This window comes from Phalangium opilio, unplaced genomic scaffold (assembly GCF_054372755.1).
Source record: "Phalangium opilio isolate 3A_F unplaced genomic scaffold, DU_Popi_V2 ptg000209l_1, whole genome shotgun sequence".
NCBI lineage: Eukaryota > Metazoa > Arthropoda > Arachnida > Opiliones > Phalangiidae > Phalangium > Phalangium opilio.
This window is the reverse complement of record NW_028324217.1, coordinates 6,242,030-6,270,014: the sequence shown is the minus strand read 5'-3', so window position 1 is coordinate 6,270,014 and position 27,985 is coordinate 6,242,030. Positions and strand designations below refer to the sequence as shown.

General features: G+C 37.5%; 2 protein-coding genes across 3 annotated transcripts in view; both read right to left on the bottom strand.

The window, feature by feature from the left end:
- Positions 1-451: 451 nt before the first annotated feature.
- On the bottom strand, positions 452-22,487 carry LOC149618696 (uncharacterized). The gene is made up of 3 exons (XM_089855210.1): positions 22,349-22,487; positions 20,282-20,810; positions 452-2,244 (listed from the first exon to the last, which is right to left on the bottom strand). Exons 1-2 carry the CDS (start codon positions 22,353-22,355, stop codon positions 20,506-20,508), a joined length of 312 nt encoding a protein of 103 aa, XP_089711336.1. The 5' UTR covers positions 22,356-22,487; the 3' UTR covers positions 452-2,244; positions 20,282-20,505.
- LOC149618695 (queuosine-tRNA galactosyltransferase-like) overlaps positions 22,345-27,985 on the bottom strand; it is a 30,803-nt gene continuing 25,162 nt past the window's right edge. The window contains exons 13-14 of one of the 2 annotated variants that reach the window (XR_016375431.1): positions 22,536-27,873; positions 22,345-22,457 (exon numbers count right to left, since the gene is read on the bottom strand). The gene's annotated coding sequence lies outside the window, so the exon portion shown is untranslated. Of the gene's footprint in view, positions 27,874-27,985 lie in introns of both variants that reach the window. The other variant, XM_089855202.1, reaches the window with a different exon arrangement.

Genomic DNA, 27,985 nt, shown 5'->3' with positions numbered 1-27,985 from the left:
CATAGGACACGTGATATTTGGTCCAATTTTCTTATAACTTTCTGTTAGGGATAGTAGCTGCTGTTAGGGGGCGTTTGAAACATGTTTACTTTATCTTTTAGGGAGAAAGAACAATCACTAGCGTTAGTTAATCCATTCCTAAATACTTACAAACGCAGTAACAGCATGGTAATGACGTCAGTACATTCCACCAATCAGAAAATAATACGTCACAAGATACAATTTTTTTTCCTTTCTTTTATTTCTTATTAATACTTATATTAGATTAGAAAATCAGTAATAAGACCAGAAAACATGTATATATAATAACAACCATTTTTTGGTTTCACAAAAACTGTCCACTTATATATATAGATATACAGTATATATTTTAGTATATATAGAACTTCTTATCATTTTTATTTAATAATAAAATTAATTATTTAAATAAAAAAATAAATAAATTCAATAATTTAAAAAAATGGTTTATAATTATTTTAATTGAAACGAAAAAGACTTCACAACAAATATTGATTGATGGTAAAAGAGCTTGTTAAAATTATTCATTTTTGGATGCCCCGTTAGTAAATGTGCTAATTTTACACTTAAGTTACATCTTAGTGTCCCAAAACACAAACGTTAGAGAGGGACATATCCTAATTCATTAGCAGACGATTCTTTCTATTCTAATCTACTAGCTTTAAAAGAAAGATTATAACGTTTTCGGTTCTAAAATATATTTTTAAAATCTTTAAAAACTTTACTATATTTGACTTTAATTTTAAAGAAAAATGAATAAAGGTGTTTAAAATTTATTTTTAAGTTGAATTGATTGGCTAAACGGTGATCGGTTGATAACTCTTTGTTAAATATAGAATTTTCATAAAAAAAATGATAACCCTTTGTTAAAAATAGGATTTTCCTAATAAAAATGATAACCCCTTTGTTAAAAATAGGATTTTCCTAATAAAAATGATAACCCCTTTGTTAAAAATAGGATCTTCCTAATAAAAATGATAACCCCTTTGTTAAAAATAGGATTTTCCTAATAAAAATGATAACCCCTTTGTTAAAAATAAGATTTTCCTAATAAAAATGATAACCCCTTTGTTAAAAATAGGATTTTCCTAATAAAAATGATAACCCCTTTGTTAAAAATAGGATTTTCCTAATAAAAATGATAACCCCTTTGTTAAAAATAGGGTTTTCCTAATAAAAATGATAACCCCTTTGTTAAAAATAGGATTTTCCTAATAAAAATGATAACCCCTTTGTTAAAAATAGGATTTTCCTAATAAAAATGATAACCCCTTTGTTAAAAATAGGATTTTCCTAATAAAAATGATAGCCCTTTGTTAAAAATAGAATTTTCATAATAAAAATGATAACCCTTTGTTAAAAATAGGATTTTCATAATGAAAATGATAGCCCTTTGTTAAAAATAGGATTTTCATAATGAAAATGATAACCCTTTGTTAAAACTAGGATTTTCATAATAAAAATGATAACCCTTTGTTAAAAATAGGATTTTCGTAATAAAAATGATAACCCTTTGTTAAAAATAGGATTTTCATAATAAAAATTAGAAAAAAAGTGTTCGTTTGGTTTAAGGATTTTTAAAAATATTCATAAAAATGCCAAAATGTTTATAATTCAGTATTTTAACATAAGTTAGGGGGTTATGTCGTTGCATGAGTTAGTATACGACATTTTAATTACTCTATACTCACATTAAAACTAAGGTGAACAGTTTTAAAGTGATAAAATATTAGCAAACGCACATTATGAAATTGTAATGGACGTCCAAAAATGACAATTTTTCAATCAACCTCTTTTAGTAATAACGACAGAGTTCAACTTCAACTTCCGGTTTCCAAACTTAAAATATGAATTTCTCCCTTAGTTATATGTATTTCCGGTTTGTTTTATGAAAGACTTCCGTTTTTTATATATATATTTTTTTAAAACCGGATATTAACTTCTTTTTTCTTATCTTTCAGTATAAATAATTTTTTTTTATCCTTTTGTCATTCCCAATAATTTGGAAAGATTATAATATAACTTCAAATTTAATTTACTTTTAGTGTTTTTAGCTTTGACAACGAGCCAACATTACGTTACTATATAAATGACAAAAGCAAAAAATTTAGCAAATTAACAACTAGGATTATTTAATTTTGTTGTGTTGTTTGTTGTTGTTTACTTAATTTTTTTTTTATTTTTCTTTCACTATTTATCATGGAAAAAGCCGCGAAGATATAACGACTGAAATAAAAGTGTATAATTAATTAGTTACATTCAATTAAAATTTTAATAATTGTATTTTAAACGTGAAACAATTTTGCCGTAATGTGAATTAAGAATTTGAATTTAATTTCAAATTCAAAAATTTTTCGTTAATTTCAATTTTATTACCTTAGGCAGTTAGAAAACAAGAATACTGTACTACATTAGCACATACGAAACTAACACGCCCTCCCCGCAATCAACCACACCAGAAGTAAGATGAGACTAGAAGTAAAGAGCTCTAAAATTGGTAATAGATCCTGGCACTAGTGAACAAATTTGAGGATTTTATGCCGCTTCCATCGCGCCTACACTAGAGAGAAAAACAATTGGTCGAGTTCCAAAAATATTTCCTACCCCCTTCCCCTCAACCTAAAGCGGCGGAACACGGACGCGGGTGCTTGAATCTAGTTCGGCCGTCTACCGCCTCCGCGAGCGTCTCACGTTTTGGAGGGAAAACTCAGAAACCGCTACCAGAGGGCCAACCGTTGGTGTGTTAACAAGAATATTCACTTTCGACAAGTGAAGAATTTGGTTACCTCAATACTTCTTACTTATGACCACGCCTAGCTAATACGGAAACTTTATTTACGTGACTTGTTTTCGAAATGTAACACAAAAATAAGATGTGAACGTTTTATGGAAAAGAAAGAATAAGGTGGATCGAAATTCGGTAATGTCACGTTCAAATCGTCTACTATTTCTTTTATCAGACATTTTGGTCGCCAAGGCAACTAGGAAGTGCCGACGTCAATTCCTGAGCTACCTTGCTGTTCTTTGGACTTTTCACAAAACAAAAATATAATCAAAAGTTGATTATTCTTTCGAAGTTGTAAACAAGGATTGTCACCAAATTTCAAGGTTCAAAACCATTTTCAAATTCGAGGGGTAAAATAGGCTTAGTGACATTTAATGTTTTCTTAAGATTGAAACAACAAAGACTGTTAATTAAGGTGTCTTCAAATAAAATGGCTTTGGTGGACTGGTAACTTTATAGTCTTATCTAATGCCTTTGCGTACACATACCGGATGCTCCGAGGGGCTAGTCATTCGCCAAAAATTTTGTATCGGAGATTCCTGATTACCTTTGATACCCACAAAAATGAATGTGATTACTGATTATATTCAAAGAATTCAGGAAATCAAGTAATAGATTTCTGCGGTTTTGTACACTGATCATTCAAGTGACTAACCCCTCGAAGATTTCACGTGATTTCCAGTGATTATCGGGGAATTCTGATTACGTTTGAATACCCACAAGAATGATTGTTACCAGGGTTAGATTTAATTTCAGAAGTAGGAATGGAGAACAGAGTAATGTGGGCGCGCGTCAAAGTCCCGGAGCCCCTTCCACGGAACGGGGGGGTGTATGAAATAGGGGGAGCCATAGCGACAGAGGTAAAAAGGAATTGCGTATTTTTCGCCGTCCCCGTCAGCAACGTCATCAAAACGTAGTTTAAGTGAGCCAATAAGATAATTTAAACTATTCGTTACGTGCATCGGAGGGAGGAGCTCTATACTGGGTGGCCTATGAGTCGGACTGAAGTAAATACTAACCGTTCTCCATTCCTACTTCTAAAATTAAATCTATCCCTGTTGTTACAAATTTACTTTAACTTTATCTTAATATACTTCCAAAGCACTTGAAAAATATAAAGAAGAAAGGTATAAAGTCAAGAGCAGCCTTCTTTACTCATCACTGAATGAAAAGAAAGAATAGGAAATAAAATGGTTCCAACTCTTTTTTCATCGGAGGTGAAATTCGAGTTGAACATATTTTTAGTTTATTACCTCTCCGAGTGACGTATGTCACGGAGAGGTTCTAATTTCGACGTGTGTGTGTGTGTGTGTGTGTGTGTGTGTGTGTGTGTGTCTGTCTGTGTGTCTGTGTGTCTGTTGTTACACCCACGTGACCGCGTTCGCAGTTTCCAAATCGGAGCAAACGTGTTCGCCATTTCCGAACTGCTTTCACAGTCACGGAAATGGCTCCTCTACTTGAGTTCTCACACCACCATCTTCTGGTCTTTGTCCATCCCACACGGACACCAGTCTGTACATACTGGCTTCAAATCACCACCATCTTTTGATCTTCGTCCATCCCACATGGACACCAGTCTGTACGTACTGGCTTCTAATCACCACCATCTTCTGGTCTTCGTCCATTCCACTTGGACACCAGTCTGTACATACTGGCTTCTAATCACCACCATCTTCTGGTCTTTGTCCATCCCACTTGGACACCAGTCTGTACATTCTGGCTTCTAAACACCACCATCTACTGGTCTTCCGTCTATTCCACATAGACACCAATCTGTCTCATTGGCTTCTACTCCATTATCATCGTTTGGTTTTAGGATATACGCGGCGATCAGCTAGGGTTACGAGAAACGTCTAGCCTCCCTAAGGTGGGATCGCCACCAAAGGTTTTCGCAATTGCGCTTTTTCCTTACTATTATAATGGAAACGAATCGTATATATACCCCAAAATTTGAAGAAAGCGGGCAAGAGGGGTACCCTTCACTCTAAACGTCAATATTAGCAAAGTTTGAGATGATAATAGGTATAACTTTATTTTAAACGATTTAACTATTATTAATGTTAATTATTGAAGATTAAAATAATTAAAAATAATTATATTTATTTAAATATTAAAGATAATCTTGTTTCTCAACTCAAAATTAATACGGAAAGAGTTAAAAAGCAGTCTATGTTTTTGTCTGTGTGTGTCCGTCCATTGTTACACTAGTGCGTCGCGTTAGCGGTTAGCCTTGTGTTGATGTGTTAAGAAATCATACAGAACCTTAATATTCCCTTTTTCCATAATAAAAAGTGAATATGTGGAAGTATTTTTCGTAATTATGATGCATTTAGTACTTTTGTAGCTTTAAAGCTCTGTTTCATTTTGATATTCCAAAGATTTTTCTTAATATTGTTATTTGAAATGGCTGTTTATATATTACTTAAGCTATAATACATCTGTATATAGAATAATCCTTGGTTTAATTATTTCATCAAGAAAATTAAGACCTGGACTCCGGCGGGTATATAAAGTATCATCCGTAATAGGCTTAATGAAACAAAGAGTAAATAATTGAGGCCTGAGGTGAAGTAAACTTTGGTCTTTGATTTTCGTGTCTGAAATGAAGAGACATCAACGGTTCAGAGTGAGCCGAAAGTTAAATACACTATTAAATAATCAGGTTAAGATTTTATAATAGAAGAAAAGATTATGGTGGCATTTAGAATAGTAAAAGGGCTAATGGTAAACGGGTAGTAGCTACAGGCATTTTATTCTCTTTATGGAGCGCATTGACTATTAGTGCGTCTAGCTACAATTTAGCTTTGGTGTTATTTATCGTTAACATTCATGTTGGCAAACTAAGAATATTGTTGAGGTGAGACGAGACGATAGTGTTTACACTGCAAACCAGTTGTGAATGTAGCTATCAGAATATACGGTAAACAGCTGAAGCGAAGACTTCATTTCCTGATCTTTTCCCCATTGACTGATATCCATGTGTCCAAGATTTATCCTTATTGGATTTAAAATGTCGTCTGCTTTACTGTATTATTCGCTATGCTTGGAATACTGCTTCAATATTTCGTAAATTTTTACTTCAAAAAAGAGAAATAATTCCATATCTAGGTAAATAAGTTTGTAGTAGTAGACCTCTTGACTCGGAGAGGTAATATTTTGGTTTTCCCAACTTGTTGATTGGATTGGAATCTCCTTTGGACGAAATTTATAAGACTGGCGGGTTTATGGTATTACGGTTTTATGTCTGTCTGCTAAAATATTTATCCTACCACCATTAGTTCATAAGATATATTCCATAAGTTTGTCACTGGTAACTTAGAAACTGGAGCTTGTAATTTTGAAGTGATTGAAGTAGGTCATATATTCAGGGTAAAAAGCGACGCCTGATGAGGTGCTGTCAAAGGCTTAGTTAGTACAGACTAAATAGGAAGATGGACTGCAACACCGAGTGTAGTCAATTCTCGTTTGTCACTGGTTACAAACTGGAGCTTGTCATGAAGTAACGTAGGTCATGGTCATGGATTCAGGGTAAAGCGACGCCTGGTGAGGCGCTGTCAAAGGCTTAGTAAGTTCAGACTAAATAGGAAGATGTAAGTCCTGCAAAATTAATCACTGAGTGTAGGACTTCAATTCTTGCTTGTCGTTCTCGAACTAGCTCGAGCTTGTCATGAAGTGATTGAAGTAGGTCGTAGATAAGATTCGAGGTAAAGCGACGCCTGGTCAGGCGCTGCTGTCAAATTTGGGCTTAGTAAGTTCAGACTAAATAGGAAGATGGAAGTCCTGCAAAATTAACCACCGAGTGTAGGACTTCAATTCTCGCTTCCGTCGTTCTCCCTCGAACTAGCTCGAGCTGTAAGTCTCAAGCATTAGGAACGTGTATAGGTTGTGTCATACTTATGGAGGAACATATTTTATAATCTTATGATCCTACTAATAAAAAGTCCTCTCATTTCATTTTTCTTTAAAAGAATTGATCGTACTCCGAATATTTATACACCCTGTACACTACCTTGGGGCTGAATTAAGAAATGAAGAATACCCTCTAAGATATGGAAAAGAAGCACTTGAGATTTAAGTTTTAGATAAGATGCACAATACTAAGGAATTAAGACTAAGTCCTGTCTCCTTTACAATACGAAAAGCTAACCTAAGTGAATTAATTAACTACCGCGAGTCTCGATCCTGTCTCTATATAAATACGAGGCTTAAAGTATGCACCAAACTATATCAAAACAGTGAAATGAAACTAATTTTAATAAACATAGGTTTTAAATATAAAAAAAGCCAGATTATCATCTTTAATACATAGGAATCCAGTGTACGAAATATTAGTGAAATCGGTTGAAACTCGAGAACAGCGTTATCCCATAATGGGTTTGGTTTTTTACATTTCTGGCCGCCATTTCATTCAAGATGGAGGCGGGTTGGAAAAAATCTTTTAGTACGCGCCTACTACTTAAGAGTAATGTTCAATCACCGTCCATGCAAAATTTCAACCGTCTAGATAAAGCAGTTTGTACTGGGGGTTGATTATCAGCCAGTTAGGACTTATTTCTCCTTAGTCAAGCTGAGTAACGTCCTTGCAAAATTTCAGCCTTTTAGGTGAAGTGGTTTGGGCTGGGTGTTGATTATCAGTTTATCAGTCAGTCTGTACTTGACTTACATAATTATATAGATTTAGATGAATGAATCTAAGAACGAAAGACGCGAGGTTAAACTTTCAATTTCATCTCGCTTTTTGCTTACATCAGTTGTTGGAATCAAGAAGTGATATCTAGTTTATTAGGGAGACGGTATAAGATGCCTAAGTATTCGTGCGCCATAGTCCCAGTCCCCCTTCAAAATAGAAGGGGGGACGTAAAAGGAGGCCGGGCTATTTCGCCAGCTCTCCTCAGTCGGAAAATATGACTGTAATTTTCGTTATTCGCGTCGCGCTAACGTGAGTTTTCAAGAACCAATGAGATGCTGGTTGTAATTTAGAGGCGGCGAGGATTAACTCCGGACCCTATACGTTTGGACTGGAGATAAAGCTAGAAATGTGGCGAATTTATACCTTCTTCATAGTAAACTAGATATCACTTCTTGCAGGTTAACGGTGGCTCTTGGTTTCTAAGGGAGCATTTCTGATGAAAAAGCGAATGTTTCTGGAAATAAGTCAACATACATTCTCTCCTATAGTTCCGAAACCTCGATCCTCATTGAATCGATTCAATGCTTAGAGGGAATCCAGGTCTGGCAATTGAAAGAGTATGTCGAAAAGGAGCTTATACGACTGGATTAATGGCCTCTCTGAGTTAATCTGACATTTGAAGGGTTTCGTTTTGGGATGGCGTTGAAGTTAAAACAAAAGCGTGGGCCTAGACAGATAAGGCACGACGACAAATGCGTCTCCAAATAAACAACACGAAATGAAAACCCTAACCCTAACCCTAAAGCTATACCTTGCGTTCAGCACTTCTTGATTAATTGCAAAGGCAAATAGAAATAAAAGTGTGAGGAAGTATACAGAGTGAAAGGGACATGTGTGATGTGATTCACTTTGCATCTATCATTGAAATGTAAGGGGTTGCCACGGAATTTTCAGAACCATATTCCCTGACTTTTCCAGGTTTTCCCCGACCTTTTTCTTCGATTTTCCCTGTCCTTTTTAGGCCGAAAGCGTACAGCACGTTTTAAGCGCTTATAATTAAATAAACTCTCTACATTAAGTTTCCCAATGTATTTGTTGCACCAAAATGATTAAGAAACATTTTAACTATAAATAACAGTCTAAGAGAGCATTTACTTTATAAAAACAATTCTAGATATTTTTAAGGATTACTCTAGAGCTTTGTGTTAAGAGAGGATGAGGAGAAACTTTCATTACTCTTTCAATAAAGACTTATCCCCTGAAATTTTACCCACTAAAATCAATTTCCCTGACTTTGCTAAAACTGACCTTTTCGGCCCATTTTTAAATACCCTGACTTTTCCAGGATTTCCAGGTATACTGTGGCAACCCTTTTTGTTAATAGTAAACCGGCTAGTTTCTAAAAAAAAAACGTTATACTACAGATATATAGTAGGGGTGGGCCCTAGCAGGGATAAGGGAGGTGAGATGGATTGGAATTGAAGATGGGCGACTTGCAGCAACGTATCTCTCCCAGTGTACCTCGCGCACGCCCCTACCTTCGGAGTAGGCGATTGTTAAGTGCTGCCGCGTAGCGCCATTTTATTTGTATGAGAAGTTACTAGCTTCTATTTTTGAGATAGAGGGAGACTCCTTTACAATTTCGTCCAGTACGACCCTACCTAGCCGCTGAGGAGGATTACGGTGCCGTTCCGTAGGTGGGGGTACAGAGGCAACGCTTTAGGTATATGTGTTCCGACTCCATTCCTCTCTCCTTCAAGGCCCGTGTCTACATACAGAGGAAACCTTACCCGGGATTTGACTACCTTAAAACACCCTGGAAAGGGGTTAGACACTTGAATAATCAGGTGTACAAAACCGCAGAAATCGTTTATTTGATTTCTAGAATTCTTAGAAAATCATCAGTAATCAAAATCATTTTTTGGGTAATCAACGATAATGAAAAGTATCCGATGATCACTGGAAATCACGTGAAATCTTGAGAAAAATCGGAAATAATCACATGGTTTACTGGTAATCTTTTGTAATCACCTCGGTAATCACACATTTCGTGAAATAATCACGCATAATCAATCGAGGAATTCGAAAATTCAAAATAAAAACCGTAATGAGTTGAAATAGAAATAATCACTGCATTCATCGAAATTCACGAAGAATCCAGTGGTAATCAATGCATTCACCAACAAAAATCACTGGAATTCAAACAGAAATTACAAGTAATCTGCGACCGTAACGGGAAATCAGTGTAAAGATGGTGGAAATCACCTAAAATAATCGTAATCACGGAAAGAAATCAAAGAATTCATTCAGTAATCAACGTCACTCACATAAAAATTCAGAAATCAGGTGTACAAAATTTTGGCGAATGTCTCGCCCCTCGTCGAAAAGTAACGAAACAAAAAATCCCAAACTGGGTGACGTGTTCCTTCGCTACCAGTATAAGTGTAACACCTTCTACACTACACAACCTTACTGAAAGCTAATCCAATAAGGACTCTTGAAGTTTAACTGACTAAAAAAAAGCAAAACACAATATCATCTTAGTGGGCCAAGGCTAACCACGATACTTTAATAAAATAAAAAATAAAAATAGTAACCCTATCGTATTAAGGCAACCGGTGAACTATGATTTTGACGTTATGTCTACAACAAAGAACGGTCTAGTTTCCCCAGAAAAACTAATAAATATTACAGTAAAGTCTCCCAATTTGTAGTTGCGGCATCCTCGGGGAAGGGGAAGAGGGGAGGGGGATATCGTTGTCAAACTTGTCTCAGTTGCTGCACCACTGCAAGTGATGGCCAAGCGAGAGACATTAAAATGATTTTTTCAGGAGCGAAAATGATACCATCAAAACAAAATAATAAAAAATACCAAGTGCATGATGGTGCGATCGTAAAAAATACGGGTGCAAATTATGCCACATAAAAAGAAGATTTTATCCAAACAGGAATACATACAGCTAATTGGAATCATTGTGTAGCCATTTTGTCAACGTATCTAGGTGCGGATTTTGTGGGAGGAGCTAGACTAATTATCTATATCTATATAAATCGAAGTCCTGACTGACTGATAATCAACGCCCAGCAGAAACCGTTTTGCCCTAGAAGGCTGAAAATTACCAGGGACGTTACTCATAAGTAGTAGGGCGGGTACTAAGAAAGATTTTTCCAATCCGCCGACATCTTAATACATGGCGTCCAGAAATGTAAAAAATCTTCTCTATGCAACCAAGTCCGCGCGTTTCAACCGATTTCGCAAATATTTAGTATACTGGTTTCCTTTAATCTAGAGACGGGGCTGAATGGGCTTTTGGGATCGATTTGTTGCCATCTTTTTAAATGGCAGCCAGAAATTTAAAAACTCTTCTTTATGGAATAATGTCCGCGTGAAAAGTAATAAAAGCGCCATGTATGAAGGACGCGCAAATTAAAAAAGAATTTCAGTTTTTAGAGGTCAGAATTATGAGGCGTTTTGGATGGTGACTTCTCAAGCCCGGCCCACAAAACCCGCATAGAAATTAACAAGTGGACAATAAGTGGGAACAATGATTCCAATTAGCTGTATGCATTCCTAACCCAACAGATATACCTATATAGCCATAGATATCAGAGGATAAAAAGATTTACAGTATTGCACTAGACCCTTTTAAAAACGCAGGGATAAAATAGTCTGTTGTTTGACCATCTTCGTGTTTTCTAAGACAAGTATGTGGATCGCACAAAGACGATAGATGTGGCTTTTCAAACAAGAGAACTTTGGTAGACTGGTAACCTTGAAGCCCTATTGAAAGTCTTTGTTGCCCACATACAGTCCGGATGTTGATATTCTGTCTTAATCCTAGCAGACAATACAGCAACCTCTCCTCCCGTGGCGTCAATAAAGCTTGGGATATGATTGAAAGCATGAACGGTGGATCTCTAAAGGGACCGGAAAACGTCCGCAATCCTCTGTACAAACCGAGTCCTCTCTGGCATAACTTTAGGGGAAGGAATGGGGCTGTGAATTAGGGAACAGTCAAGGCCATTCGGTGACCGGTCTTTTGTGATTCTAAAAAAACCTATTGAAAAAGAATATAAAACGACCTTGGCGGTTCCCGGTGTTTTTAGTTACTATTTTTTTTATATAAAACCAGCTGCATACGTGCTATAGAGCGGAATATACCCCGTTTTCCGGCCCCTTTAGAGATCCAGCGTTCATGTTGAAAGTTTAGAATGTGATATAAGTATCTTTGTATATTTATGATATCTATGGGAAGCGGTACTAAAAGAAAATTGATGCCTCTGTCGTAAAAAAGACCGTATGATGACTATGACCAGTAAGCTACGAGTTTCTAAGTTTCATACTATGAGTAACATGAAAACAATAAGTAATTTTAACACGATAATTAATTAAAAAGCTAATTTCATCACGTGGGTTACTTTATATGGTATCAGCATGCAATACATTGATTTCTTCAACTACGAATCTTTAAGAAGCTATAGGCATCAAACTAATATCTGATTGAAGGTAAGGGGAAGGGCTTAAACATTATTAAACCGTCCACTCCTCCTTCCTCGCGTTTCATTGGCTACTTACATATATGGAAGACAACCGTTTAGAACACGCAAAGAGAATCTTTTTGAATTAGAGTTCGTCAAAAATCATGCATTACTCGGAAACGCACTTCCATTAACGTATCAGATTTAGTTGCCATACTTGATATTGTTATGTTATTTTTGGTTTCTACATTCTGTGGTTTTTATGGCTATTTTATACGATAAAGTATACAGGATAATGTTATTAAAATTAACCGTTGAAGGTTAGTGCCTAAATATTTTACAAATATAGCAAACACAGGAATACATAAATTTCTTCTACTTAGAATCATTAAGAGTCCACAAACCCCATACTAATATCTGATTGAAGGTAAGAGGAGGGGCTTAAAACTTTGTTAAATCGTTTCATTGGCTATTCACATATATAAGACAACCGTCAAGCCTAAGTTTCCTCGTTCCGAACACGCAAAATAAAACTTGTTCGAGGCTGATAGGTTGCGGGAATATGGCTCAAATACATTATGCATGACGTCACAGGTGATGTTTCTAAACCTCCTCCCATTTAATTCAATTAGACAAAAAGGAAGTTGCAACTATAGAGAGCTTTCAGATGGGGTAGTAGTAGTATGTCACACCCTCCCAAGTCCCAAGTCTTACCGCTGTTCTGGTAGCCAGCCATATTGTGTGGTCTCAGCGTAAATTATGTCACGAGACTGAGCTCCTCCTCCAACTGAAAGCTCTCTATAATGTAATGTTAATGCTATGGAGGGTATGTTTATGAACATTTTGCTTAATTATTCGGCCCCTGTTTGACGCAAATTTCCCTGATTTTCCTGAATTTTTCTAAAACCGAGCTTGATAAGTCTCTCTCAGTGAGAAGTATTGTGGGGGGGGGGGGGTAAACAAGTATCCTACACCACGAGCTTGTGCTCCCATAGCAACTGCCCCCCCCCGTTTCTTTCCCTCTTATAGTTACATCGAGGCCAGTCTGAAAAGCGTGGGCAATACGTCTCCATTTCTAATCCTCCCTGTATCTTTATTGTCCAAACATAATCTTGTTTTACTTTCCAGTTTCCACCTTCTCAACTTTCAGGACCAAATGAAATGGAGACATGGAAAGGACATCCTCCAACACCCTAATGTCAATGTTATGGCATTAAAAAATAAACATTGTTTTCTTCTAAGTTCTCCAGTTGAAGAAGTAGGTCAAATATTATTTCGGAAAAACTTTCTATAACCTTGGATTATTTGGAAAATCTGTACTAGTCTTAAATGTCATTCAGTACTTCCAGCGTTCCATTGTCTTTTAGCGACTTGGGTTTTCCATAAAATCCCCGCCAATTTTGTAACAAAACTTTCTTTATGTAATAACGTCCGTGTATTTCAACCGATTTCACTAATATTTAGTCTAGAAGCTATATCTAGTTTACTAGGGAGAATGTATAATTCGCCACATTTCTAGCCCAGTTTATCTCCAGTCCAACGTAGGTCCGGAGTTAATCCCCGCCCCTAAATTACAACTAGCATCTCATTGGTTCTTGAAAACTCACGTCAGCGCGACGCCAATGACGAAAATTACAGTCATATTTTCCGACTGAGGAGAGGCAGCGAAATAGCCCGGCCTCCTTTTACGTCCCCCCTTGTGTTTTGCAAGGGTGACTGGGACTATGGCGAGCGAATACATAGGCATCTTAACCCTTCTCCCTAGTAAAATAGATATCACTTCTTGATTTAGTACAATGGTTCCCTAAATCTTTCTAAGCTTCAATTTTCCGCCATATTTTAAAATGACGTCCAAAAACACCAAGTAAAATAAATTTTTCAGGGTTCGTACAAAATCTTAACATTGAAAATCCCTGACTTTTCCAGGTTATCCCTGACCAAATTTTGGAAATATCCCTGACCATTTTAAGGTATTAAAATTACCAGAGCCCACTTTTCACACCTGGCTCATATTTAGCATTGCTCGAAGCATGGTTTGATATATCAAACGAAATCCCTGACATATCCCAGACTTTTTCCCCTATTTTTCATAGGTTTTCCAGGTTCCGTACGAACCCTGATAATTCTCAACGGCTGACGGTTAACGTCGTTTCCTGAAATTTCCATTTAACAGACAGTCAAAACACAATTTCCTAAACTTTCTTATCTAAGCAACAACTTCTTAATCTTATTATTCTGGCGAACCTACAAATAACCAACCAGTCTAGAAATACAAAACAAAACATAAAAAAAAACTCCATATATCTATTTAGCCTCTTAGCAAAATACACAAACGTTGAAAGCTCCACTGGTGGAAATAAAATAAAAAGGAAAAAAAGCAGGAAATCCAATTTTTATCTCTGGTTGAATGAAAGCCGTAGCTTTACAAAGTGAGCCTTAAATCCTGCAAAGTACTTTTTCGTGACCAAATCCCTAAAAAAAGCCTATCATAAAGATCACGTGCAGCGACGCTATCTGAACAACCACGTGGGATTATAGGGCGTCGTCCCGCTTTCCAAATTGTTCGCGGTTAACCAATCAATGAAGAGAATTGTGTGCAAAAGGGGTTGGTTGGTTGTATTTTCGAAAAGGATGCTTCAAGGGAGTGTAATAAAGTGGCTACCGTTTCATTCTGCCTCAACTTTTTCAGTTTTGCCTAATTCCCTGATATTTTCCTTGACTCATGAACCAATATCCTAATTCCCTTACATTTCCCTTGACTTTTGGACCAATACCCTAACTCCCTTACATTTCCCTCGACCTTTGGACCAATACCCTTATTCCCCGACATTTCCCTTGACTTTTGGACCAATATTCTAATTTTGTGACATTTTCCTTGACTTTTGGACCAATATCCCAATTCCCTGAAATTTCCCTTGACTTTTGAACCAATATTCTAATTTTGTGACATTTTCCTTGACATTTGGACCAATATCCCAATTCCCTGAAATTTCCCTTGACTTTTGAACCAATATTCTAATTTTGTGACATTTTCCTTGACATTTGGACCAATATTCTGTTTCCCTAAACATCTTCATTGACTTTTGGACCAACAATCTAAGTCCCTTAATTTCACATTGACTCGAGCATCGACTTCTAAACCAATAAATATTCTAATTTTCAATCATTCCCTTAGAATTTTGCATCAACGATATACATCCCTTACTTTTTATTACAGAATTTTGAAATAATTATATTTTCCAATCATTTTATTTTTCACTACATGCCTCTTTCCAAAAAAGAATCAAACTTCATTCCCAACAACATTTACAGACACAAAATCCCCATGGCTTCGAGTACTTAACTACATTAACCCTTTCACCACGATAGTCCTTTAAGGTAACGACAGTACTCTATCTTAAACAGTATTAGAACAATAGGTAAAATAACAGTAAACGCCATTACTCTATATACATAAAACGGGCTTTGGTCAGAACCAAGTATGGCTTCGGCCGACGGTCGCCTAGGATCTGACAAAACAACAACGCCCATTTGACACGTGACCAGGCAAGGATGTGGGCGTTTTCTCAGTCAACACCATCCAAGCGAACGAAAGTTCGCAACTCGCGTGGGATGGCAACGTTAAGCCTTTACCGTGGAATCTTCCAAAGACCCTAATGGATTGCGCCGAAATCCCTTCTAACCCATCCCGTTTCGTGTTATCTTAAGTAACCAATCAAGATACTTTAGTACGACCACTGAATTATGACCTGTGGGAATTTGTGTAGCTGTTATCGTCTCTGTTTAGCAATTATTTATTATTCTAAGACTAGCAGCAGCAAAGGGACCAAGTGTTTTACGTAATGACGTTTTGATTACACTTCAGGACGCCATTTTAAAATATGGCGGTAAATCCAAAGTCGTAAAGCCTTAAAACTCGTCTATAGGATACTAGCTGTTACCCGAGGCGTCGTTCGGGTGTAATAAGAACTTCCATCCAAATGATATAAAGAATGGGTAGATTTTACTGATGACTAATATTTTTGTAGCACCCTAGGAGCGAAAGCACTCGGCGTTGCCCGTCAGCCCGTCGGGACATTTTTTTATTACTTTTCACGCGGACATTAGAGAGTTTAAGCATCCCCTAAACGCGTACGTGTAGCTACCTTCCACAGTGCATTAGACCAATGCATTGTCAAAGGTGGCTACACGTACGCGTATAGGGGATGCTTAAACTCTCTATTATTCCATAAAGAAGGGCTTTTAAATTTCTGGCCGCCATTTAAATAAAATGGCAACAAATCGAACCCAAAAGACCATTCATCCCGTCTATAGGTTAAAGGAAACCAGTGTACTAAATATTTGTGAAATCGGTTGAAACGCGCGGACTTTGTTGCATAGAGAAGATTTTTTACATTTCTGGGCGCCATTTATTAAGATGGCGACGGATTGGAAAAAATCTTTCTTAGTACGCGCCTACTACTTATGAGTAACGTTCCTGCAAATTTTCAGCCGCCTAGGGCAAGCGGTTTGGGCTAGGCGTTGATTATCACTCTGTCAGACAGGACTTTGATTTATATAGATACAGATTATAGGACCTTTCACGAAATTATAGGATAATATAGGAGAGGTTCAAAAATATAGGAGCACTGGGCTCCCTGGTATTTCTCAAAATGTACTCATAAATAAGCGTTATAATCTAGCATAAAAATCTAATTAAGAAAACAGCGTACCACCAGGCCACCCGCTATGAAAAAAAAAGAACTTTACTATTATATCTAAAACTAATAACAACATAAATTTCCCGTTAACTCTATGGCAACGCAAATCATCTTATTTTCTCAGAGTAGCCTACGTAAAATGAACGACAGCGATGGGGTTGCCAATAGCAACCAACCAACCATTACTTTCCATTCATTAGGGACCCGGGAAACGGAGTCCGGATAATCAATTTGAAAGATTGCGAGTGAAGTGGGTAAAGCGAGAAGTTAAAAGATAACTGCTACTATATATTACAGGATATGTCATTATAAGACTTAAATGACAGACAAATAATCGGTGTGACATAAGTTCAATGGATATGTTCCATAAGTTTGTCACTGGTTACAAACTGGAGCTTGTAATTTTGAAGTGATTGAAGTAGGTCATAGATTCAGGGTAAAGCGAAGACGCCTGGTGAGGCGCTGTCCAAGGCTTAGTACAGACTAAATAGGAAGATGGAAGCCCTGCAAAATTAACCGAGTGAAGACAATTCTCGCTTGCATTACGAAGTATCGGAAGTGTGATACTTATTGAACATCTTATAAAATTATGGTATGATCAATGTCAGACCTATGACAACGCGTTTAAAGGAACTGTGAAGAGGCATCGGTTGGTGGGTAAAATATTTAAATACGTCACAGGCACCACGTGACGCTAATAAACAAAAAATGGAACTGGACACTTGGTTCTTGTTTTTCTCGAAATTGCAGCGCAAACCGTGGCAAAAACACGACACCGTAATTCTAAACCAAAGCTATTGCCAGCACTCTACACTAGAAACTCCTACAGCAGAAGCACATTTATGCATTAAAGCAAGTCTGGGTTGTAGTTTAGTTCAAACAAATGCCACTAGATGCTCCCATAATCGAGGAGCGTAGTTGACAAGCCCTCTAAGCTTAGCAAAAAGGCTAGTTTTAGTTCAGCCCTCGACGTTAACGAGTTCTGATTGGATCCTGCCTTTAGCAAGTTAAAATTTACATGTTGAAGATCAGCCAAAATGATAGGGGTACCGCAGGAGTCGATCTTTACTTTAAAGGGTTAGCGTTTGTGATTCGGTTTAATAACCTTTCTCCAAACGTTAATATAATGTTGGGAAGAATGACGTTACACTTACCCCACTTTGTGGTGCACTACACTTCTCTCGAAAAGAAGTATTATATACTTCTGGTACTACTTACTTACTAATCAGAAAATAAAATAGTTCTATTTTCAAAAGTACCTATAACTTCAGTAGCGTTTATTTCTAACTACAAGTCGCCGAGAAAGGGGTAGCCATATTAAACTAGAGTAAAGGCAGAAAGTGCCTTGAAGGGATTTACTAAAAGGCTGACAATGATGTAACGGATGAGTGATAATCCATTTCGAAGGATTAACAGCGAAACATTTTGGGGAGAGGTTAATATACAAGAAGACTCTGGGTCTCGTTATACCACCACCACTAGCTATCAGGCTAATAAAGCAATTATGATTCTGCCATAAGCTAGAAGAATGGATGTAAGACTCCAGACATTGGATTTGGACCCATTAAAAAGAGTTCTTTTTAGAAATTGGGGGGTTAGTAAGGTCATTAATTCTTGGGTCATGTCATAAGTTTATAAGTTGTTTCATAAGCATGAGACTACATATACTTCGTAATGCTACTGAGAGACTTACAGCTCGAGATAACTAGTTCGAGGGAGAACGACGGAAGCGAGTCAATTGAAGTCCTACACTCGGTGGTTAATTTTGCAGGACTTCCATCTTCCTATTTAGTCTGAACTTACAAAGCCTTTGACTGCGCCTCACCAGGCGTCTTCGCTTTACCTCGAATCTATGACCTACTTCAATCACTTCAAAATTACAAGCTCCAGTTGGTAACCAGTGAGAAACTTATCATGGAACATATCTTTTGAACTTATGGTCATATTAAGTTGTCTGAGGAAATCAAGGCGAACATTGCACGGGGTGAAATGTTTAAGATTAATTAATTGTTCTTGGGTTATTGGGTTACGGGAATTTGAAGGATTATGCTCGGGATTTTGGTTTGAAATATCATCAACGTCACGTCGATCTTGGATAGACTTTATCAGATATTGAATTTTTCAGGTTAAATTTTGAAATGTACAAGATTAGACCTCAGACTTACTTATATCTAAAACAGTATTGTTTAATTATATCAAAATTATTTTAATCGTCAGTAATTTACCTTGATTCTAGTTAAGACGTTTTAAGAAAAGTTGTTTCTAAAATCATTTTAAACATGAGGCCTATGGCGGCATCAAAAACTATAAAACCCACTATGGCGTCATCGAAATATCATAAAACCCACTATGGCGGCATCGAAATATCATAAAACCCACTATGGCGGCATCGAAATATCATAAAACCCACTACGGCGGCATCGAAATATCATAAAACCCACTACGGCGGCATCGAAATATCATAAAACCCACTACGGCGGCATCAAAATATCATAAAACCCACTACGGCGGCATCAAAATATCATAAAACCCACTACGGCGGCATCAAAATATCATAAAACCCACTACGGCGTCATCGAAATATCATAAAACCCACTACGGCGTCATCAAAAAACTATAAAACCGACTACGGCGTCATCAAAATATCATAAAACCTAGTACGGCGTCATCAAAAAATTATAAAACCAGTTGTCATCAAAATACCATAAAACCAACTACGGCGTCATCAAAATACCATAAAACCAACTACGGCGTCATCAAAAAACTATAAAACCCAGTACGGCGTCATCAAAAAACTATAAAACCCAGTACGGCGTCATCAAAAAACTATAAAACTCACTATGGTGTCCTCAAAATTATAACTATAACGTCACCAATTGCACTTTTGAACAAACGCGATAATACCATCACTACCTATAAGAATAAGAAACCTACCAAAACTTAACCGATGCTCAAAAGCATACCAAGAGGTTACACATTATCGATCTCTCATATACGTCATCAATGCTTATCTTATATTGACGTATTTAGGAATAACAATGACGTCACCGATGGTCATCTCATTTTCACGTCGAAACTAACATCGTTATTTAGGAACAAGGATGACGTCAACAAATAAAATAGTGACATAGAAACCAAAATAGATGTCTATAATATAATCAATACTATGACGTTACCAGCAACCGAGTTGTCAGAATAGAACTATGTAGTTAAAATTATGATATCTTGGCATTGGTCCCATAAATTGACCTTTACCTTCGTCAGGGATAGATTTAATTTTAGAAGTAGGAATGGAGAACAGAGTAATGTGGGCGCGCGTCAAAGTCCGGGACCCCCTTCCACGGGACGGGAGGGGTATGAAAGAAGGGGCGGGTCATAGCGACAGAGGTAAAAAGGAATTCGGTATTTTTCGCCGTCCCCGTCAGCAATGTCATCAAAACGTAGTTTAAGTGAGCCAATAAGATAATTTAAACTTTTCGTTACGTGTTTTAAGGGAGGGGCTCTATACTGGGTGGTCTATGAGTCGGACTGAAGTAAATACTAACCGTTCTCCATTCCTCCTTCTAAAATTAAATCTATCCCTGCCTTCATCAATCTAGAGTCCTTCACATTACGGCAAAATTCTTAAGCTTAAATCGCGAGTAAAATAAAATGAAAAATGTCGCTTACATGAATAGATGACGCATACGTTTTGCCTTTATACAGGTTTTTTTCTTGAAAAAGAAGGGTTAAGTGAGGTGTGTCCCAAATAAAATTATAGTAGTAGATATTGTCGAAAAAGGGTTAGAATAGGGGGGATTAGAGGTTGAAAAGTCAGAAAGAGTGGGCGGTGGGAAGGTCAAAGGTCAAGGTGAGGGAAAGAAGGGAGGGAGGTCATTGGTTTAAGGAATTCTTCACCGATGATCGCAGGATTTATTGTGATGGTCAGACTTGGTTGGACTGCCGTGTGAGCAACTGTGCTCCTTGCCACTCTTTCTGCTACTCTGGTGTTGCTCTTTCTGCATTTGCTGAATCTGTTCTTTCTGCTGTTTTTGATGCAATTTTTGTTGCTGGTGTTGCTGATGCAGGTTTTGCGCCTGTTGGGCTTGTTGTTGTTGAATCTGTTCCTTCTGCTGTTTTTGGTGCAGCTTCTGTTGTTGGTGTTGCTGGTGCTGGTTTTGCGCCTGTTGGGCTTGCTGTTGTTGCTGTTTGTTTTTGCCTGCAATATTGCCGGTTGCGTTATGAAGTGTTAACAGTTAAGAGCTTCGTAGGTATATAGGCCTGATTGAACTAATTCTGATTCTAAGTTAGGTAATTAAGACTAAAACGCAATTGTCTTGAGGAAAGTCAAGAAATTAAGTCGAAAGGTTCATACAAGATTTCGAAATTATGATTTCCGTGGTATTTTCAGGCAGTTAAATTAATATTGGATCTTAATCGCGAAACGTACGTATTGTTACATAAATTAAAATTTAAATTGAATATTACTAATGATCGTGACTTGTACTGAAGCATTATTTGGTTTATTTAATTTAAGATAATTTTCACGGAATCTGAGGGAATTTCGAGAATACTGAGAATGAATTTCGAGAATACTGAGAATGAATTTCGCCTAAACCATGGGAATTTTCAGAAAACTCAGAATGAATTCACATGACCTGGAGATAATGTGGTTAAATCTGAATGAATCCCGTGTAATATCTGCGAAATGATGTCATTTGATTCGTGACATTCAAAATCCTTTGCAGGAATCATTATTTTCATTGATACCTTGTTCCTTGACTTTAACTTCCTCCAGCCCAAAAAACAAACTATCTCAAACCCAAAAACATGATCTTCCTCAGAGAAAAAAATTAACTTCCTCAAATACAAAAATTTTACGTCCTCAGAGAAAAAAAATTAACTTCCTCAAAGCCAAAAAAACACGATCTTCCTAAAAGCCAAAAAGAAACACGATCTTCCTCAAAGCCAAAAAAAAACACGATCTTCCTCAAAGCCAAAAAACACGATCTTCCTAAAAGCCAAAAAAAAACACGATCTTCCTCAAAGCCAAAAAACACGATCTTCCTCAAAGCCAAAAAACACGATCTTCCTAAAAGCCAAAAAACACGATCTTCCTCAAAGCCAAAAATTTAACGTCCTCAGAGAGAAAAGCACAAACTTCCTCAAAGTCAAAAATTTAACGTCCTCAGAGAGAAAAGCACAAACTTCCTCAAAGCCAAAAAAAATTATCTTCCTCAAACTAAGAAAAAAACTGTACTTCCTCAAACCCAGAAAAAAACTGTACTTCCTCAAACCCAGAAAAAAACTGTACTTCCTCAAACCCAGAAAAAAAACTGTACTTCCTCAAACCCAGAAAAAAAACTGTACTTCCTCAAACCCAGAAAAAAAACTGTACTTCCTCAAACCCAGAAAAAAAACTGTACTTCCTCAAACCCAGAAAAAAACTGTACTTCCTCAAACCCAGAAAAAAAACTGTACTTCCTCAAACCCAGAAAAAAAACTGTACTTCCTCAAACCCAGAAAAGAAACTGTACTTCCTCAAACCCAGAAAAGAAACTGTACTTCCTCAAACCCCCAAAAAAAAACATGATCTTCCTCAAACCCAAAAAAAAACCGCGATCATCCTCAAACCCAAACACTTCCTCCAAGAAAACCCCAATACAAGAACTTAGTCAAAGCCAAAAAATTAACTCCATAATCACATCAATTTTAAAAAATAGGTGAAAAATATAATTAGATAAAAATGAAACTTACCCGTCATGCTCTGGGGCTTGGCCGCCTGGACGGCAGCGCTAATTCCAAAGGCAAACAGTTTGGCTGTTGATATGGTCACCCGACGTTAGACAAAATGGATACAAATCCACTGGGTAGATAATCAGCTATCAGCTAGCTAAGAAAATATCTTTCCCGAAGAAAATTTACCTTCTTGAACTTAATTTACCTTTTAATTCGACTTTCGCGATAAAATACGCCTAAAACCTGCAAAGCCGGTAAGTAAATCGCGACCCTAGGCCTAAACCGATAGCAAAATACGCCGTAGAAACCGAAAGAAACCGGACGTACAAAGTTTCGGAGAAATCGGGATGAAGCGAAAGATGCTGTTTTAGAAGAGAAGTTAGAATTCCGAATGGCGACTCTGGACACGAGAACGGCTCGATATTTTCCTAGGGATGCTCTACACCCCTCCCCTCCCCCCAATAAACCCCTTTAAGAATCCCCTCGCCCCCTTGAATGAGGGAATGACGTCATTACCAATACCAAATGCGCGCGCATTTCCGGAGTTAAGCACACACAAGACAAAATTGACAATTTTTGGTGGATGGAGCAGAGCGAGTGAGTGATTTTTAACGCCAATAAAAATTTTTTCGTTGATTAAAAAATTATTGACATTTTCAAGATGAGTTTGTGAGATTAATATAAGTTAAGTTTCTTAAAGGGTGATTGAACCGTATGAAGAAATGGTTTTTAATTTAAAAGGACAATATTAATTAAATAAATATTATCGTATAGTGTCTTAATTAAATTTAAGGAGTTCATCTGTAGTCTAGAACACTTCAAACCAACATAACTTGAAAAGAACATCCCCTTAATTTCTCACAGAGCTTTTAGAAAAACCCCTGTGTTTTTTGAGAAACTGGTTCGTTTGTTTACATGTGTATTTATTTGTTTGTTTGTGTGATCATTATGTACAGTCACAATTCGTTAATTTCCGAATTGAATTAAACCAAGCTAAAACTGCATGATTCATATCAGCAGAAGTAGGATGAGACTAGAAGTAAAGAGCTCTAGCATTGGTTATAGATCCTGGCACTAGTGAACAAATTTGAGGATTTTATGCCGCTTCCATCGCGTCTACACTACAGAGAAAAAAATTGGTCGAGTTCCCCTCATTCTAAAGCCGCGGAACACGGACGCGGGTGCTTGAATCTAGTTCGGCTGTCTACCGCCACGAGCATCTCACGTTTTGGAGGGGAAATTCAGAAACCGCTACCAGAGGGCCAACCGTTGGTGTGTTATCAAGAATATTCACTTTCGTTAAGTGAAGAATTTTCTTACCTCAATACTTCTAGTCCCTTATCGTAGTTCTGATATCAGTAACACTAGGGAAATAAAGCTTCATTGGAAATGGATTGGTTGAGTTATTCATTCTCAAGCTTGGGTCCGCGAACCCCAAGTCATTAAGTCAGCTAATAACGTTCTATTCTAGAACCGTAACATTATAGCTTTCTGAATAACCCCTAATTAAGTATAGATATTCAAAGTTGTAGAAACAAAATGTGTTCAGTGTCTAAATGAACATGAAACTCTTCCTGGTTTCAAATCCCTTAAATTAAAATGTCGGCTTCTGTTATGCACCTAACACGCTGGCTTATCTTCTACACACTAATTTTACCTTGCTAAGGGCAGGAACCAATCAGAACTTGCCCACAAGGTGCGGAGATAAAACAACTTGAAGTTTCAGTTGATTTTAAAATTACCGCACCCGGTTCGTTAACACCAACAACATTTCAGACTAAAAATACCGAAGAAATGAAGATTTTGGACTCCGTTTCATGTTTCACCTGCTGCAGCCTGCAGTCAGGTGTTTTCAATGAAGCTAACATTCAGGGTATGTATTCCCTATAGGATACTGTAGAAATATTTCACCCTCTGAATCACTCTGGTGTTTCAAGAAAAGGCAACGTTTAGGATAATGTATATTCAAGAGGTTCGTTTAGCTATGACGCCAAACGTCATGGAAAACCATTTTAAACAACGAAACACGTTCTCAACGGAACGATTACTGGACGCTTGAATTCGTTCTTGCCTTGTAATATCTACAAGATATTCCAGTAATAAATGTGTGAACAGTCCTAAAGGAAACCTGCATTAAACTATCCTCTAGCCAAAGGTTGGCTTCTAATATAGGGGTCTGATGGAAAAATTCTATTTTTCAAGAGAAAAACCCTTCCCTTCCACAATAGGCTTATGCTGGTACGGTTTTCCAAAGGTTTCAATGTCAATTGAAGCATTTCCAGCGAAAATAAATATTAGATAAGAATTCGCCAAAGAAGCAAGACTTCTATGATCAGAAAGGCGAAAAGAAAAAAAAAATAAAGGATCTTCCGAGGGGGTCGACACTTATTTTTGAGCTTGAAGCTTGTCTGATTTCACGACGGTAAGAGGAGGTTGCCTGATTTCGCGATGATAAGTGGGCCCGGATTTGTCTGATTTTGCAATGGTAAGGGAGATTTGTCTGATTTCGCGATGGTAAGACTGGGATTTGTCCGATTTCGCGACGGTAAGACTGGGATTTGTCCGATTTCACGACGGTAAGACTGGGATTTGTCCGATTTCACGACGGTAAGACTGGGATTTGTCCGATTTCACGACGGTAAGACTGGGATTTGTCCGATTTCACGACGGTAAGACTGGGATTTGTCCGATTTCACGACGGTAAGACTGGGATTTGTCCGATTTCACGACGGTAAGACTGGGATTTGTCCGATTTCACGACGGTAAGACTGGGATTTGTCCGATTTCACGACGGTAAGACTGGGATTTGTCCGATTTCACGACGGTAAGTGGGCCCGGATTTGTCCGATTTCGCGACGGTAAGTGGGCTCGGATTTGTCTGATTTCGCGACGGTAAGTGGGCCCGGATTTGTCTGATTTCGCGACGGTAAGTGGGCCCGGATTTGTCTGATTTCGCGACGGTAAGTGGGCCCGGATTTGTCTGATTTCGCGACGGTAAGTGGGCCCGGATTTGTCTGATTTCGCGACGGTAAGTGGGCCCGGATTTGTCTGATTTCGCGACGGTAAGTGGGCCCGGATTCGTCTGATTTCGCGACGGTAAGTGGACCCGGATTTGTCTGATTTCGCGACGGCAAGTGGACCCGGATTTGTCTGATTTCGCGACGGTAAGTGGACCCGGATTCGTCTGATTTCGCAATGGTAAAAAGTAATTTGGTTGACTTGAACCTATTTGAGGTATTCGCTCTTGATTTTTTCTTGCGATTTCGCTTATTTAAAGGGATTTTATGCAGGAGTCAACACCCTCGAAATTTACAAAGTTGGTCAATTCAACTCGGGATAAAAGAGAACGTGTCCTTCCAAAAACGACACTTAACCCGCACCTGATGTGAAAAACAACTACAGGCCCGCTCAACTTTCTTCTAACGTCGCTGGCTTTTACTAGGAAAATTCGGTGCACAAGAAACTGTACAAGTATACATGCATAAGCATAAGTGGGACTCGTCGATATGCGCAAACCATATTCTTATATGAGCGCGCATGACAGAACACAGCAGCTCCCTGTACCTTTTCTCTCTTTAGTGCAATCGCTACTAATAGATTGATTGGCTGTTTCAACAATTGTTTTTTATGCACAGTTTTTTGACCAAACTGTATGGTGTATGACAACAAAAGCTCATAGAAAAAGACAAAAGTAACCTTCATTAAAGCTCGCTCTTTCTGATATGAGAAACCAACCCCTTCACCCTCAGATTAGTGTAGACCCTTTCTACGTATGATTACCTTCACGACCATAGCACAGATAAAACGCGTTAATAGACTAAATATAGTGCCAAGAATTAACGTATGAACTGTTTTCTATAAACCCTTAACCTAAAGAAAAACTCCTCTCTGATTTGTCAATTCCTGAAGGGGTTGAGAGGAGGGTCGTTTGCTTCTCATTTTACATGGCGTCTACAGTCAAGGGCTGGGAACTATGAAAGAAGCATACTTTTTGATTTTATCTATGAATTTTTGATTTTATCAATATGTGGTTTTGAATATAATCAAACGTGTCGTGTTGTTTCACACTTATAGGGAGTTTAGATATTAGGCTTATGTTATAGCAGAGATGTATATGTCCGGGAAAAGTTAATTAAGTCTCGCTTGGTTGAACCAGTTTCTCGGTATCTGTTGGCTAATGTAAGCCGGCTCCAAGACTAGCCTAATTAGCTCCGAATAGTAAGGTTCCAGCAAAGAAGCCTTTTCTGTGTATAACTATTAGCAGAAGGGGATAATAGAAGAAGGATGACACTCTGTATCCACCTAATACTTCAGTTATGTAACACGATTCTTCGAAGGCTCATATACTTTTTGGTTTGCTCTCGTGCTCATCAAACTTCAGATGGGTATCGCACCGTGTCTGTTTGGTATTTAGTAAATCCCCAGCAATCAATTAACCAACAAACCTTGATTGTCTTGACGCGGGACAAAAATTGATCCGCAAGCGCATGCATGCGTCATGGCAAATAGTTAAGCAGCGCTAATAGATATAGTAATGATGAGGGAACTATTTACATGGCGTATGTGATTCGGTTTAGTAACCTTGCTATAATAAATGTTAATTCTGATGTTGGTTTGAAAGAATCGTGTTACAATTACCCCGCTTTGTGGTTGGTACTCTTCTCTCGATGAGAAGTTTATTAGGTTATAAGGGTCAGCTTCCAGGTTTTTGGAGATGTATTAGGCGCTATATTTGAATGATCTCATCATGATTGAATTTGTATTGCGGTTGGTACTACTGAGCCGTTTGTTATAGTCGATTTTGTTTAGTGAAGGATAAATAGTTGTTTACTCTTATTTGGCTTCTGAATGAATAGCGTTTACAGAATAATAGTAATTTGACATAGAGATACAAATAGATACAATTAGGGACATTTGACCTTGCGGTGACCCTGAGATGGAAACACTGTCGATATGTTTCACTTTTAGGAACAAATACTGGTGACATGTTTATCCAATGATATTTGCCTTTCGTTTCGCCCAAATTTGACGATGTTTCACCATCTTTCAAATATTTTGACATTTTCCCAAAACGTTTTAACAGATATTGGTGAAATGTTTTCCACCCAGTTTGAAGATATATTGGTGAAGTTTCCCCACCAAGTTTGAAGGTATATTGGTGAAGTTTTCCCCACCAAGTTTGAAGATATATTGGTGAAATTTTCCCCACCAAGTTTGAAGATATATTGGTGAAATTTTCCCCACCAAGTTTGAAGATAATTGGTGAAGTTTTCCCCCACCAAGTTTGAAGGTATATTGGTGAAGTTTTCCCCACCAAGTTTGAAGAAATGTTGGTGAAATTTTCCCCAATATTTTAACAAATATTGTTGATTCCCATCAACTTTCAAAACGTAAGCAAAGTTTTCTTCGCAAAACAACAAGATTTGCACAAAAAAAAGGTCATGCAGTAAATTATAAAATTTCACCTGAAACCGTAACTACGGTGCTGCGACGTGGTATTCCACTGGAAGTTGATTCCTTCATTTTAAAAATACGTAAAGCGTCTGTAAAGCCAAAACAAAAACTGACCAATCAACATGCAGTTTGTCTTAAGAAAAAAATACATTAAGAACCTTAGCTGCAATCAATTTCAATATGAAACTTAACTAATACAAA